This window comes from Thamnophis elegans, chromosome 4, assembly GCF_009769535.1.
Source record: "Thamnophis elegans isolate rThaEle1 chromosome 4, rThaEle1.pri, whole genome shotgun sequence".
Classification (NCBI taxonomy): Eukaryota; Metazoa; Chordata; class Lepidosauria; order Squamata; family Colubridae; genus Thamnophis; species Thamnophis elegans.
Window position 1 is genome coordinate 140,553,756 of NC_045544.1, and position 16,775 is coordinate 140,570,530.

The 16,775-nt window shown below is 44.2% G+C and overlaps 1 protein-coding gene across 1 annotated transcript; it reads right to left on the reverse strand.

Annotated features, from left to right (window-relative positions):
- Window positions 1–386: 386 nt before the first annotated feature.
- Window positions 387–11,425, reverse strand: GOSR1 (golgi SNAP receptor complex member 1). Its single transcript, XM_032216149.1, is given in 7 exon segments — window positions 387–545; window positions 5,519–5,573; window positions 6,820–6,871; window positions 6,874–6,894; window positions 6,897–6,904; window positions 8,784–8,904; window positions 11,338–11,425. Coding segments are annotated over 7 exon segments (474 nt in total). The 5' UTR covers window positions 11,396–11,425.
- Window positions 11,426–16,775: the final 5,350 nt, after the last annotated feature.

Sequence of the window (16,775 nt, forward strand, 5' to 3'; positions counted from 1 at the left end):
ATCCGGGTCCTCATTTTACCCACCTCGGAAGGATGGAAGGCTGAGTCAACCTTAAGCGGTGAGATTAGAACCGCCGAACTGCAGATAACAGTCAGCTGAAGTGGCCTGCAGTACTGCACCCTAACCACTGCGCCACCTCGGCTCTATCGTTCCCATCTATTATTCCGTTTTACTGTTAATACGTATCCTCAAGTTTAATTTTATATAGTAAACATTTCATTTAAGTTCTCCACAAGCAGTAATTTTAATCTGTATCCCACATTTTATTGAGTATATACCATTGGCTGTATTTACTAAATTTCATTCTGTTCTACTAATAAATGCTTTTCTTTCTGGGGCCAAAACCTGCTGAACCACTGTCTCGCTTAGCGATGGACATGTTCGGCTCAATGGCAGTCGTAAGTCGAGGACTGCCCGTAGGTAGGTGAGGAAGGCCCATGCTCGGGGGAGGGTCTTACTTGTAGAATGTCTCTGTGCCGTTGCAGGGTGTGCATCAGAGCCGCGTTGAGGGAGGGTACGCCGGCGCTGTTGGTGTACTCCGCCATCTGTCATTGACCGCCGTCAGCTGCAACAGAGAGGAGACATTAGCGGCTTTTCGAGATAAAAGAGCTTTTCGTAGATCTGCAAAAATAAAAAAATTCAATGAGCAGCAAACTTGACACGATGCCTTAAACCAGTGGTGGGTTTCAAAAAAAATTTGGAACCTCTTCTGTAGGTGTGGCCTGTTTTCCGGTCCACTGGTCGAACCTCTTCTAACCGGTTCGGTAGATTTGACGAACCGGTTCCATCGAACCGGTGCGAACCGGTAGGAACCCACCTCTGCCTTAAATATATTGAGATGGTTAGTAGCAAAAACTTGTGTCAGGCCTGCAGCCATCTTTTCTTTTGGCTTACCACACTTTCTATTATTCTGCTATGCCTTTTCCATTGTGGGGAAATGGGAGGTGGGGATTGTATGGAGTTAGATGATAGGTAGCCATAACAACATTCTTTCTAGAAAGCCAAGGTCATTATCCTTTGTCTCTGGACCTCTGCACCTGACCGGAACTGGGTGGGTAGAAGCTGCCAGCGTGGCAGTGGGAGATTGGCCCATGGGATGGACGGTGGGTGTGGGGATGGCAAGATTTTGAACTTTCATCTAGGTGGGGAAAACCGGAAGCTTTCAGATTTGGGTTTCCCCAGATGCGCCAATGTGGCTCTCTTCATCAATTGGGACTTGGAGGAATCCTTTGCCTTGGACTCTGATTTACTTTTGGGTGCTATTTGGGACCCTGACATTAACTGGAATCAACAGCTTGCTTCTTCAAACAAGCAACCCTTTGGCATTACAGATGACCCTCAACTTACAACGGTTTGCTTAGTGACTGTTGGAAGTGATGATATCACTGAAAAAGAGTGACTTCAGACAGTTTTCCTCACTTCTTTCCTGATGAGTTTCCATCCGTTGCTTCTTGTCCTTTCTTCAGGTGCTTTGGGGAAATAGCTTGACTCCCTCTTCTTTGGAGCAACCCCTGAGATATTGGAAGACTGCTATCATGTCCCCCCCTGGGTCTTTCTTAGCGTTTAATGAGCATATTACAGCTGTCTTTATTCCTGCCTCTTGGAGAAATCAGGAAATTTCTTTTTTTTAAAAAAAACTTTTATTTGTTTTTGAACAAGGACAAACAAACATAAAAATAAAAAAACCATCTTCCATTACAAATTGTAGAAAGTGTGCGTTACAGTATTTCCATGCATCTCTTCCAGTCACCACCTGCTTTTCATATCAAATCGGGTATTTTAAATTCACCTATATTCATGTATATCACAATTATTAATCTCCCTCTTAATTTGATTATAATTGTTTTTACATCCTTTTATATATAATATTTAAAATCTAGAATAGGATTATATGATAACATTCCATTAATTATCCTGATCATCCAATCACAATACATCTTTATAACATATTCTAGATAAAAATTTTAAATCTCCTCTCATAATCTCCATGTGTTGTTTATGTTTATTATTATTTTTAGAAACATTTATATGCCGCCCAATCCCGAAGGACTCCAGGTGGCTTACAAAAATATAACATTTCACATTATCAAACTAATATATCTATATGTATTGTTATCATTATTAATCATTATTTAACTATAGCTATTGTCGCTTCATTTTATACATACTACTAGTAAACCAAATTTAGCTTAATTTTTTATCATACATTTTCATTGCATCAACCTGTATCTTTCCAGTAATAGTACGGTCTTATATCTCTTGCCATTTGTAGCATTAATGCTCTAGTTACTTTCTTAATAAATCTTGTATAAACTTCTCTTGGCAACATGTTATTCCTTCCGTATCTCATAAAAGCTTGAAACCCAGTATCTGTTCTTTCCATCAGCTTATCTTTGGTTATCGCTAGTGCTTCTGTCAAGATTTCTCTCCTTATCTCCCTCAATTTTTCTCTCTTTTCTTCTTCTGTGCTTTGAAGTCTGGGGTAGAGTTCCAATCCATCTATCTCCCCTTTCCATATTCCGCTCTTGCCATTACCAACCACCCTCACTTTGTTGTCAGTATCCAGAGTTTTCTTATCTCTTTGCTCATTTTTTTCTTCCATCTTTTGAACTCTGTCCTCCACTTTCTTCATTTGGTAAACATCCTCAGTTTCTCTATCAAATTTTTCTGTTTTGTATTTTATATTCTCCAATCTCTTTTCAATTCTCTCTGTCACAACTAATAGATTTTGAGTTTCAAACATAATCATTTGCAATGTTACAGTTTCTTTTTCCTGCTGAGCCATTCTTTCAATTTTGCAGACACTGCCACTAGGGTTCAAGGCTATTTTAATAAACTTCAAACAGGTTCATTTATTATCTTTCAAGTCAAAATGTTGTCTCCCTCCAATAGCCAGTGATAGGACTTCCAAAAGGCACATGTATAAACAACTCTTCTACTATCACTGTCAGTAAACAAATTGAAAGAACCTTGAATCTCAAGTGATCAAAGAGAAAGAAGAAAAACAATGTATTCAGCCTCCAGCCTCTAAGTGGCAGTGTAACTGCTTTTCCTCCTGTTGTTACAACCCTCTTTATAATCCTTATCTTCTTTATATTCCAAGCTTAAGAAAGAAGAAAAAACTTAAATGGAGATCAAAAAATCAAATCAATCAAATCAAACATTATAAAAAAGGAGAATTTTAATCCATAGGTATAAGCAAAAGTGAAAAAAGAAGAGGAAAGAATTAATCCATTCAGTTTAAAAATAGGGAGCCCCTGCAAAAGTTCCATCCGTGAAAAAAAAAAAAAGAAACAGGATAACACACTAAGTTCAATGCAGATCAATCTCGCCTACAGTCGTCTGTCTTCAATCTAACTTAACATAAAAAATTTTCTTGGGTCTCTTCCTCTAATAATAAAATTTCCTCACCAATTCTACACACTTTTCTTTCCGCTTTCTTCCCGTTCCGGAGCTGTCCCAACTTCAGCAGCTTCATTAGCTGCGTTTCTGTCGCCGGAAAAAAAGGGCTATTCCTGGATCTTTCAGGGACTTTGCGGTGTCTCTGAGATCAGCAGGAGGTGCCCTTCTCAATCACGTCTCTGCGGGATGGTTTAGGTCCAATGGACTGTCCAGCAGCAGAAATTCGACTCTGATCTCGGAGTACCAAGATCGCATGTCATGCCGTCGCGGCGTCAGCGCGCCTCCTCCTCCAAATTTCTGTTGTAGCCCCTCCAACAGCCCAATCAGAGGAGGAGGAGAAGGGTGGGAGTCAGGGTCAGCATCAGGGCAAACTGGGAGCTCCGGGGGGAGGGGAAGGAGTTGTCAAAGGTGGAGCCTGGCTGTCCGCCAGCCTTCAGATGTAAAATCAACAGTCCCCAGGTGTGGAGGTGGCTGATGAGGAAGAGGAGAAACAGCTGGGAACAGGGCCTGATGCGTGGATGCACAGAAGGCAGAGGAGAGTAGTGGAAATCTATGGGCTGGTCCTTGGGATGGAAGAGCCATCACTGCTAATGAAGCCCCACCCGAGCTCTGGGGATCAAAGGCAGGGGGCGGAGATGATAGATTGGCAGACAACTATTCATCTCCCTGCTGGTCGGACTTGTTAGCCTATGGTGAGAGAGAACTTTTTGCCGGGGCGGCCGGCGCTCCTAAAAAGGACCACACTGATATTTTTGTAAAAAATAAGAAACAAAAACTTATTATTATTCAAGGAATCTTCGAGTTCACTTCAGAGGGTTTGCCGTGTTTGGGAAGCTGGGTCAGAATTATTTCTCTTTAGTTCTAAGTTGCTGCTCTCCTTGATTAGTTTCCATCCATTATTCCTGTCTTGCCCTCAGGTGCTTTGGGGAACAGGCTGACCCCAAACTTTACTTTGGGGCGCCCCTCAAATTGGAAATGTGCTATCATGTCCCCACTAGTCTTTCTTTTCATTAAACTAGCCATGCCATGTTACAGTTCCTGCAACCGTTCTTTGCGTGTTCTTCACATTCCAGAGATTCCCTGCAGGCGGGATCGGTTGATCCCAGGAAAAGAGCTACAAACGTGTGATTTCCGTCTTTGGTGGAAGGAAAGAGGATAGGAAGGCAGTCCCTCCTTTTGACCTTCCGAAAGAGTCTGAAGACCTGGCAGTGCCAACCACTGGCGAAATTCATTTTTTACTACCAGTTCTGTGGGTGTGGCTTGGTGGGCGTGACAGGGAAGGATACTGCAAATCTCCATTCCCTCCCTAATCTGGGGGCAGGTTCTGTTTGCTGGTTCTCCAACTACTTAAAATTTCTGCTCCCGGTTCTCCAAACTAATTAAAATTTCTGCTACCGGTTCTCCAAACTACTTAAAATTTCCGCTACCGGTTCTCCAAACTAATTAAAATTTCGCTACCGGTTCTCCAAACTAATTAAAATTTCTGCTACCGGTTCTCCAAACTAATTAAATTTCTGCTACCGGTTCTCCAAACTAATTAAAATTTCTGCTACCGGTTCTCCGAACTATTCAAAATTTCCGCTACCAGTTCTCCAAACTATTCAAAATTTCCACTAACAGTTCTCCAAACAACTCAAAATTTCCGCTACTGGTTCTCCAAACAACTCAAAATTTCCGCTACCAGTTCTCCCGAAGTACTCACATTTCTGCTACCGGTTCTTCGAACTATTCAACATTTCCACTATTGGTTCTGAACTACTCAAAATTTCCGCTACGGTTCTTCAAACTACTCAAAATTTCTGCTACCGATTCTCCAGAACCTGTCAGAACCTGCTGGATTTCACCCCTGGTGCCAACCCAACTGGGGTCCAATGGGGCACTTCATTCTGGAGGTGGTTAATGGACTCAGGTAAGTCCCCACCTCGTCCCTTATGCACCCCGCTCCCTTCCTTCCCGGCTTTGGCAAATCTAAAATCAATTTAGTGTTGGTAGAGGTAGTCCCTCGACTTACAACAGTTCCATTAGTGACCTTGTGAAGGTTCCACGCCACATGAAAAAAGTGACCTTACGATCATTTTTCACACACACGTTTTTGATACTTGGTGTCTCAACTTACACTGGGCACATCCAACATAGAACATTCTGATATACTCGACTTAATAGTGATAGCACTTAGATTTATACACCGCCCTAGTAGTACGCTTTACGCACTTCGAGTGGGTAACATGTTAGCATTTTGCTGGTCATTTGCTCCTTTTTAGGGAGCCATTGAGGCCACTTGGAGGTTTCTCTGTGTCCTCAGGGTCACCTGAATGGTGCAAAAGGGTATGGAGCCTCCTTGAATGCAGGGTGTTTCTGTCCGTGTCCCTTCAACAGGTGCAGGCTGTGTGAGATGTGTTTGTGTTATCTGCATCTCAACTGAGGTGCAAATAATTCCTGCAGTTGGCAATTCTTTTCCTCCTCTGGAAATCCATTCAAAAGGTTTCAATCCCAAAAGTGCATAGCTAAATATCTCTGGAGATTTTTCGTCATCATGGGATGTCCCAAAGGTGCTATTTTGAAGAGGCAATCAAGACTTTCTGGTTTTTCTTTGAAAAACATTTCCCTCCCCAAGAAGCTTCTTCAGCTCCGAGAGGATGGTGAGGAATGGAAGGATTGATATTTCTTGCAGACAGCTGGTCATTGCATCCTTTTAGAGGGTCCTTGAGACCACTTGGAGGTTTATCTGTGTTCTCAGGTCACCTGAAGGTCAAATGGTTCCTGCATTCTGCAATTTTTCCTCTGGAAATCATTCTTACTCCCACATCATTCCAAGGGTCTTCATCCCAAATTGCGTAGCTAAAAGACTGAAGAGATTCTCCTTCATCCAGGTCATGGTTGCCCCAAAGGTGTTTTTATCCAGGGGCAACTGATTTCTTGGTTTTTCTTTAAGGTGTTTTCACTTCTCATTCAAGAAGCTTCTCAGCTCTGACTGGATGGTGGGGAAGGGAAGGTAGATACTTGCAGACAGCTGGTCATTGCGTCCTTTAGAGGGTCGGTTGAGGCCACTTGGAGGTTTATCTGTGTCCTCAGGGTCACTTGAAGATTGCAAATGGTTCCAGTATTCTGCAATTTTTCTCTGGAATTCCCTCCTACACTTAACACCCTTCGAAGGGTCTTCATCCCAAATTGCAAAGCTAAAGTCTGTCGAGATTCTCAGTCATCGGGTCACGGTGGTCCCAAAGATGTTTTTTTTTTTTTTTTCAGCAGGCAACTGGATTTTCTTTTTTTTTTTTTCCCTTCGAAGAAGTTTTGCTTCTCATCCAAAAGCTTCTTCGGCTCTCCTAGCTGGGACAACTATGACCCCGGAGACGATAACCTCCGTAGACCTTCAGCGTTTCAAGCAGGAGTCAGAGCCGCCGACGAGGTCTGTCTTACCTTCCCCGAGTTGCTCGATGTTCCACAGCCATCGCTTCAAACATGCGGTCTGGCTGGATCCGTTCAGGAGCGGGTTGTGTCTGAGCTGAGCAAGGAACAACACAGAGGTTGCGTTAAAGTTTTAACACGTGGTAGGAAATCTTGGTTTATTGAACTATTAGTTTTTTCCCACTTTTATTACTGTATAAGTAATTCAAGGCAAGCGAATATATGAATACTCTCCTCTCCGAGAAGGGAAAGAGAGGAGAAAGGAAGAAGGAGAGAGAGAAGAGAAGAAAGGGGGTAGGAAGGAGGGAGGGATCAGGCAGGGAAGGAAGGGAGGGTATATATTCTCCCTTTATTTATTTATCAGCATAAATATTAACAATGTAACAAAAAAGGCAACAGTAAAAAAATATTGGGTTTCTGTCTGGATGGTCTCTTGTGACGAGCCTAATGACAGAGAGTGGAGTGTGACCTTCCTCCCATACTTGGGCATACCAGGGGTTGTGACTTTAAGTATATATATATAATATATACCCAAAAAACTGGGTATGGCTAGCTGATGAGAGCTAAATAGCTTGAAATAGATCTATACTAGTCTCCCTTTATTTATTATCAGCACAAATATAACATATATATATATATATATATATATATATATTGGAAGACTATATATATGATTTTTGGAATCCTATAATATATGATTTTTTTTTTATATAACCCAAATATGCCCAAATATGGGAGGAAGATCACTACCTCCATTCTCTGTCCTTCGGCTCGTCACAAGAGACCATCCAGGCAGAAACCCAATATTAGTCTCCCTTTATTTATTTATCAGCACAATACAACAATATATATATATAATAATATATAATAGATATATATTATATATATAGTATTATATATATATATATATATATATATATATATATATATATATATTTAATCAATAGCAATAGCAGTACACTTATACCGCTTCATAGGGCTTTCTGCCCCTCTCTAAGCAGTTTACAGAGTCAGTATATTGCCCGCAACAACAATCCGGGTCCCTCATTTTAACCCCACCTCCGAAGGATGGAAGGCTGAGTCAACCCTGAGCCGGTGAGATTTGAACAGCCGAACTGCAGATAACAGTCAGCTGAAGTGGCTGCAGATAGCACTCTAACCACTGTAGTAGTATATACATTAAACAGTGTTTTTCAACCTTTTTGTGCAAAGGCACACTTTTTCATGAAAAAAATCACGAGGCACACACCATTAGAAAATGTTAAAAAAATTAACTCTGTGCCTATATTGACTATATATAAAGTATTTTTCCCACGGCAACCCCTTACACTATGTCACGGCACACTAGTGTGCCACGGCACAGTGGTTGAAAAACACTGCATTAAAAGACAACATATATATTTGTTATAACTCCAAAAAGTAAAGATTAGTATAGGTGGGAATTTAGGATGAGGTATTTAATTGTATTATTAACATGAATAATATGTTAAACTATATTGTGAATTTTAAAATAGTAAGGATTCGAAATTGCGGGGAGTTTGAGATACCTTCCCCGGGATCGATTAAATATTGTTAATACATGGGTTATTAGCAACCCTAAACATTTAGAGCATTGAAGCTTTGAATGCATTGAATGATGAGTATTTTAAAAATATTAAATGATTTTAGTTAGCGGGGAATAATAAACACAGGCCCAAAAGAAATGTTATTTATGTTTAAATGGACTATTGGAAACAATCATAAAGGATTATGGAAAGAGACCAATATTGTTGAAGTTGGAAGATTGAAGTATGCATATTTGATGGAATTGCCGTTGTTTATGGGGTTTAAAAATACTTGATCAGGTCAATGAACTGTCCATAAAAATATGTATGTTTATACTGGGGGAGGGGGGGGGGAGTGTATAATAAAAAAAAGAAAAAAACCAAGTTGACCATTGCAATGAAGAATCGAATGAAGTAGCAATGTGATAGTACCTATACCTGTCCCGTCTTCCATCACGAGAGCTACCATGACTGTAGCTGGTGCACAATTTACTGAAAGAAACCAGCTTGAGGTCCAGTTCGTTTTCCAGCTGCCGAGCCTGTTTCCTTAGATCTGCCCAAAGAGGAAGAAGAAAAAAATGGATGCTTCTCTGCCTTCTTACAATCCTGCCAGTTCACCAACAACCTGGATGAAACGACTTTTGGGAGATTCTAAATCAGGGATGTCCAACTTGGCCCACTTTAAAGGCCTGTGGACTTCAACTCCCAGAGTTCCCCAGCCAGACAAGCTTACAATAAAAAATTGGAGTATCTAAGAAAGGAAAGCAATCCAGATCTAAAGCGTTTGCAGGGTCCGACATGTTCATATATTCCGAAAGGGAATTTTTTTGCAAACCGGCAGCAACTGAGCAATCAGGAAAATTTCCTCTATTTGCATTTTTTCTGGAGTTAACTTTGTGCAACTGAGGACATGCTCTAAAGATTATGTGTGTGCATTCTGTAATGTTGGATCAACACAGTGTTTATCACCCTTGGCAACTTCAAGGTGACTTCAACTCCCAGAATCCCCCAGCCAGCCTGCTTTAAGAGGGGTGGGCTTCAACTCCCAGAATCCCCCAGCCAGAAGGCTTTAAGAGGGGTGGGCTTCCACTCCCAGAATCCCCCAGCCAGCATGCTTTAAGAGGGGTGGGCTTCCACTCCCAGAATCCCCCATCCATCAGGCTTTAAGAGGGGTGGGCTTCCACTCCCAGAATCCCCCAGCCAGCATGCTTTAAGAGGGGTGGGCTTCCACTCCCAGAATCCCCAGCCAGCAGGCTTTAAGAGGGGAGGACTTCCACTCCCAGAATCCCCCAGCCAGCATGCTTTAAGAGGGGTGGGCTTCCACTCCCAGAATCCCCCATCCATCAGGCTTTAAGAGGGGTGGGCTTCCACTCCCAGAATCCCCCAGCCAGCATGCTTTAAGAGGGGTGGGCTTCCACTCCCAGAATCCCCCAGCCAGCAGGCTTTAAGGATGGACTTCCACTCCCAGAATCCCCCAGCCAGTCATGCTTTTAAGAGGGGTGGACTTCCACTCCCAGAATCCCCAGCCAGAAGGCTTTTAAGAGAGGTGGGCTTCCACTCCCAGAATCCCCCAGCCAGAAGGCTTTAAGAGGGGTGGGCTTCCACTCCAGAATCCCCCAGCCAGTCATGCTTTTAAGAGGGGTGGACTTCCACTCCCAGAATCCCCCATCCATCAGGCTTTAAGAGGGGTGGGCTTCCACTCCCAGAATCCCCCAGCCAGCATGCTTTAAGAGGGGTGGGCTTCCACTCCCAGAATCCCCAGCCAGCAGGCTTTAAGGATGGACTTCCACTCCCAGAATCCCCCAGCCAGTCATGCTTTTAAGAGGGGTGGACTTCCACTCCCAGAATCCCCCAGCCAGTCATGCTTTTAAGAGGGGTGGACTTCCACTCCCAGAATCCCCAGCCAGCAGGCTTTAAGGATGGACTTCCACTCCCAGAATCCCCCAGCCAGAAGGCTTTAAGAGAGGTGGGCTTCCACTCCAGAATCCCCCATCTGTCACGCTTTTAGATGCACGGGCATTGATGACTGGGGAATTGTGGGAGTTGAAGTCCACATATCCTGAAGTTGCCACGGTTGAGAAACCCTTGGATTAAACCTGTATATCTAAGCGCCCGGACGCTTAGCTGTGTAAAGCCAACCTCACACATTGCCCAACACGAATCTCTTGTGGGATCCGTCTCTTCTGAGGAAAGGGAGAAGGTTCTTGGATCTGCTCCCTAACGGTCCTTTTTCTTTTTGCATCCCCTCCCTGGCTCCTTTCACTTATGGAACTCTCCCAGAGGCTCTCCCCGAAGGTGGTTCTTCTTCGTCCTTCCAATTCTGGCAAGCAAGCGCTTCCGCTCGAAAAGAACCTCCAAGTCCAGGAGCAGTCTATCTCAGAGCTCCCACCTTTTTCCCCCCCCTCTGAAGGTGGGAGCTGACTCTGCTCCTCCCTCAGGCCAGGCGCTTCTGGAGACCCCCTTCCCCAGCCAGAGACCCCCCCCCTCCAGCCCAGACGCCCCCTCCCCACCCGAAAGAGCCCGGGGATTTGCCCTGCAACAACCCCCCCCTCCCCAGAGGCTTTAGCGTTGATGGGGGGTGGGCGGTTTCTTTCAACCGCTCCACACACGCCCCCCACCCCCCACCCCCCACCATTATCCCGGCTTCTGTTCTCGAGAGGCCCTCGGCCTGAACTCCATCATCCACAACCCACAGAGGGATAACATAACCCATCACCTTCCGTGGAAGGGGTGGGGGTGGGAGAATGCCATTCAAGTGCCTCGGGGATGGGATGGGCTGCACTGGAGGGCCCCCCCCCCCGGCTAAACGGGGTGGTTGGGGATGATGGGAGTTGTAGTCCTGCCAACCTTCTCACTCGGGGCGGGGCTAGGCGGTTGGCCTGACGGCTTCCAGCCCCCCCCCCCCCTCGAAACCGGGCGCCTTCCCGGACGCCCCTTTCCCTGGAGGGCCGCCCCCTCCCCGCCGCGCGCCCCCCCCCCGACTCACCCTCCCAGTAGTTGCTGCTCCCCGCCGCCGCTGCCGCCGCTGCCGCCGCCGCCGCCATCTTTGTTGACCAACGTCAGCCCTCCCCGACGCAAGCCGGCTGCGCGCTCGGCTATAGAGCGGCCCGGCCAGAGCGGCCCCGCCCTCGCTTCCGATCATAAAGCGGCCGCGCGGCGCCGTCCGCGAGGAGAAAGAGTGGAGGCGAGAACCATCGGAGGAGGCAGAGCGCCCTCCTCCTTAGAGTCTCCGCACTGCCCCCTTTCGGCGGTGGCCCGAAAGGTCTTCCGGGGTTTGGTTTCGTTTTTTGCTTTGTGATGAATAATCCTAAAGGAAGCCTGCGGGGCCGTGACGCCGCTTGACCCGCGTCGGTCCCTACACGTGTGCGTGTGGTTATGTTCGCGTGTTCATGCTTAATGCAAGTGAAGGGCATGGAGATGCTTCTGCTGGGTTCTTTTGGGCTGACTGTTATTATGAATGCAAGTAAATAGCCCTGTACTTACTTATACAATAAATATAATACAATTATATTTATATTTATTTATAAATATATTTGCATTTATCAGCTTGCATTTACTTGTATCCATTTACTTGTATTCATTTCCTTTGTTCATGTCCATGTTCATACTTGTACCAGCTATCCTGTACATGTTTGACAAACCAATAAATAAATAAAATAAATTATGAGCTATTATATTTAACAACTGGTATGATACAGATTCTTTCCCCCCATTGTAAAATGAAAGTGTAGGTGGGTAGGTGCTGTGTTGTTCGGTGAACCATCAGGCCCCGATGCAGAGGGTCTTACCTGGGAAAAGGTATTCATTCATCCATGAATTTATTATCTCACCGTTCTTAATCTTTTTATACCATTGTTTTGTAGGAAGTTAACACCCAGCCCTCTCCCAGAAAAATGAAATATCCTAGGAAATATTGAAAAGGCAGAATATTTCTCTGGGTGTGAAAAGAAAGAAACATGTTTTAAAAAGACAGAATAGCTACCTGTAGCTTCCTGCCCATCCCCACTTTGTCAATGGGCCATTAAGAAGGCCAAGCTAGTCCACTTTACATAATAAAGAGTTCTCCCCTTCAGCTCCAGGAAGATGGGATTAAGGCATGATAATATTGGCCCTTTACACAACTCCCCACATGGCAGCTGAGAACTCAACCAAACCTGGATTCAAAACGCAGCCTAGAGAGTTGCCCCTGCATGGGCCCATGGGAGTCTGACAACCAATCAGAATGCAAGCTCAAGATCAAAGGCCAGAGGGGGCATAAAACCAGGGTCTTTCAGCATCTCAGCCCCTCCCTTCTCTTCTTCTGCACCCAACATTGAAGCATGTGATCACCTTTTCTGTTCAGGACTCGAGCCACGTGGTCCTGCCCATCAATAAACCATCTTTCCAAGCAGCCTCCATGTTTCCAGTGTCTTTTTCCCCACTTGGACCGGAACCCAGAAGGACATTTCTTTCATCAGTTTTATTGTAAGCTGCTAAGAGTAACAGGAGGGAGATGGGACATGCGAATAAATTTAATAAACGAATAAACAGTGAGGAATTACATAAGTAAGATGGATGGATGGATATAAAATCAGATAAATAGAAAGATGATAGGTTAGGTGGATAGGGATGGAGGGAGGGAGGATTGATTGATTGATTACCAATATAGTAGATAGATAGATTAGATGATAGATAGATAGATAGATAGATAGATAGATAGATAGATAGATAGATATAGAGGATAGATAGATATAGAGGATAGATAGATAGATAGATGATAGATAGATAGATAGATAGATGATAGATAGATGATAGATAGATAGATAGATAGATAGATAGATAGATAGATAGATAGATAGATAGATATAGGTAGCTAGATAGATGATGATAGATAGATAGATAGATAGATAGATAGATAGATAGATGATAGATAGATAGATAGATAGATAGATAGATAGATGATAGATAGATAGATAGATAGATAGATAGATAGATAGATAGATAGATAGAGATTAGACAAACAGACAATAGATAGGGGTGGATAGATAGATGCATAGGGATAGATAGGCAGAGGTAGGTAGGTAAATATATAGATGATAGGATGGATAGCTCCAGTGGTGGGTTTCAAAATTTTTTGGAACTTACTATGTGGGTGTGGCCTCCTTTGCGGGTGTGGCTTGCCGACCATTCTCTCTCTCTCTCTCTCTCTCTCTCTCTCTCTCTCCTTCCTTTTGTCTCTGTCCCTTTTTTCTTTTCTTTCATCTCTCTCACACTTTTTCTTTCTTATTTATTTATTTATTTATTTCTTCCTTTCTTTCTCTTTCTCTCTCACTCTGTGTCAGTCTGTGTGTGTGTGTGTGTCAGTGATGGGTTTCAAACATTTTTGGAACCTCTTCTGTAGGTGTGGCCTGCTTTCCGGGTCCACTGGTGGAACCTCTTCTAACCGGTTCGGTAGATTTGACCAACCGGTTCTACCGATTAGGTGCGAACTGGTAGGAACCCACCTCTGGATGGCTGGATAGTAGATATACACAAAGATATAAACTGAGATGGAGAAATGGACAGATGATGGGTGGATAGATGGTTTTTAAGACTGTAAGCTGCCCAGAATCGCCTCCTGGCGAGATGGGACAGCAAACAAACAAAATAAGTAAATAAATCTTATCAATAACTCTTAGTGCAATGCCTGGAAAGGACTCTTCTGAAGCCCAGTTCCTCTAACTAAGGGCTTGTCTTCCACTCCCCCATTGGGGCACATATATCCCAGGAGACTTATAGAAGGAGTGCTGCTATCGTATGTTTGTGGAAGGGAAGACTCAACTGCTATGATTACCTCCCTTGGCAACCAGCATCAGGGAATAGCTTGAGCCAAGATGTTGTGTTTTCCACCTTGGTCTAGGCAGAAGGCAACCTCGTAATTTACTTGATTGGCGCTGACCAATTAATTTAAGGAGAGAACAACCATGATGGGGAAGAGGCAGCTTTGAGCTTGGTTACTTTCTTGAAGAGATATCAACATGTTACACCTATCTTCCGCGAGCTGCACTGGCTGCCCATTGGTCTCCGGACATGCTTCAGGGTGCTAGTTATTACTTATAACGCCCTTCATGGCATCGGACCTGGGTACCTGAGAGACCGCCTCCTGCCAATTACCTCCCAAAGACCGATTCGATCACACAGGCTCGGCCTTCTCCGGGTTCCATCTGCCAGCCAATGTCGGCTGGCGAACCCCCGGGGGAGAGCCTTCTCTGTTGCTGCTCCGGCCCTCTGGAACGAGCTCCCCGTGGAGATCCGGACCCTTACTACCCTCCCGGCCTTCCGTAAAGCTACCAAGTCCTGGCTGTTCCGGCAGGCTGGGGGCTGTTGAAGTATCCAGCCCCGCTTCATTTGTGACTGTTGTGTATTTTTAATATTGTTTGTATTGTCTTATTTATCCCCTCCCCCGTTTCATTGTGATCTGCCCGGAGACCTTCGGGAGTGAGCGGCATACAAAACCAAGAAACGAAACGAAATGAACACCCAACTAGGTAACATGATCAGGAGGAGGCGGCTGTGGTGCTCTCTGAACTGGGTAGTTTTCTTGCAGACATTTCATCACCTTACTGGTTAACATCATCAGTGTTAGAAGGGAGGGACAGGAGGATTGTGAGGTCCTTGGGGATCTCTGAGCTTATTTTCTTATGACTTCGGAGGCAAGCCGTTCCACTGATCGTTCTCACTATCAGTAAATTTCTCCTTAGTTCTAGGTTGCTCCTCTTGTCAGAGTGCGCACAGTGTGACTATTTTGAGACAACCCAAGGAGCAAAATACAGTAAACAGAGGTTTGTCTTTCAAATAGTGGCTTATCTACAAGGAATATATACATACACATAGTAGGCAAAGTCAGGCAATCAATCATCAACTACAGCAGGGAAGCTTATGGAGGGAGAGGAGCCTTCACAGGGCCTCTCATATATATATCCTCTTAAAGTGATAACCTGCTGACACATTCTCGTTGCATCATCATTTCAGTATTACTGCCTTACAGCAGGTCAGCTATTAAATCATTACCCTGGCATCTCTCCTTGCTTAAGTGTCCATCTGTCGCTTCTTGTCCTGCCTTCAGGTGCTTTGGAGAATAGCTTGACCCCTTCTTCTTTGGGCAGCCCACAGATACTGAAAAACTGCTATCATGTCTCCCCTGGTCCTTCTTTTCATTAAACTAGACATACCCAGTTCCTGCAACCATTCTTCATGTTTTAGCCTCCAGTCCCCTAATCTTCTTTCTTGCTCTTCTCTGCACTCTTTCTAGAGTCTCCACATCTTTTCTACTTTGTGGCGACCAAAACTAGATGCAGGAGTCCAGGTTTGGTCTTACCAAGGCCTTATAAAGTGGTATTAATACTTCATGTAATCTTTGATGCAGCCTAGAACTGTGTTGGCTTTATTGGCAGCTGCTGTACATTTAAATGGTTGTCCACTAGGACTCTTAAGATTCCTCTTACAGTTACTACTATTGAGCCAGGTACCACCTATACTGTACCTGTGCATTTCGTTTTCCTTGCCTAAATGTAGAACCTTTTTTCACGATTGAATTTCATTGTGTTAGATAGTGCCCAATGTTCAAGTTTGTCCAGATCCTTCTGTACCTTGAGCCTGTCTTCTGGAGTGTTGGCTATTCCTGCCATCTTCGTGTCATCCACAAATTTGATGAGTCCCCCATCTATCCCCTTGTCGAAATCATTGATGAAGATGTTGAAGAGATCTGGGCCTAAAACAGAGCCTTGGGATACTCCACTGCATACTTCCCTCCATGTAGACGCAGTTCCATTGAGGACTACACGTTGAGTGCGGTTGGTCAGCCAGTTACGAATCCATCTGGTGGTGATGCTGTCCAACCCACATTCTTCTACTTTGTCTAGTAGTAGGTTATGGTCTACCTTATCAAAAGCCTTACTGAAGTCCAAGTAAACTATACCGACGACATTCCTCTGGTCCACTAATTTTGTCACTTTGTCAAAGAATGCCATAAGATTAGTCTGGCATGATCTGTTTTTGACAAACCCATCTTGGCTTTTGGCTATTACTTTGTTTGCTTCTAGGTGTTCGCTAATTCGTTGCTTGATTATCTTTTGAAGAATCTTTCCTGGTATTGAGGTCAGGCTGATAAGGTCTGTAGTAATCTGTGAGTTGTAGTCTCACTATATATACGGAGGGTCCATAAATCAGTTAACGTCTAATGGTGATATAAAAATTGTTCTACAAGGCTGACCAGCGCATTAACCTTTCACCAGTCAAATTAGCCTTTCCTTGCTGCTTCTGCACTGTGAAGCTCAAGAGAAGTATTTTGCGGTTTTCCTTTTCTGTAACTTTCCCACTTCCTCAAGGAGAAGCAACCTAGAACCAAGGAGAAATTTCCTGACCGAACAATTAATCAGTGGGAAAAAAAGTTGCCTCCAGAAGTTG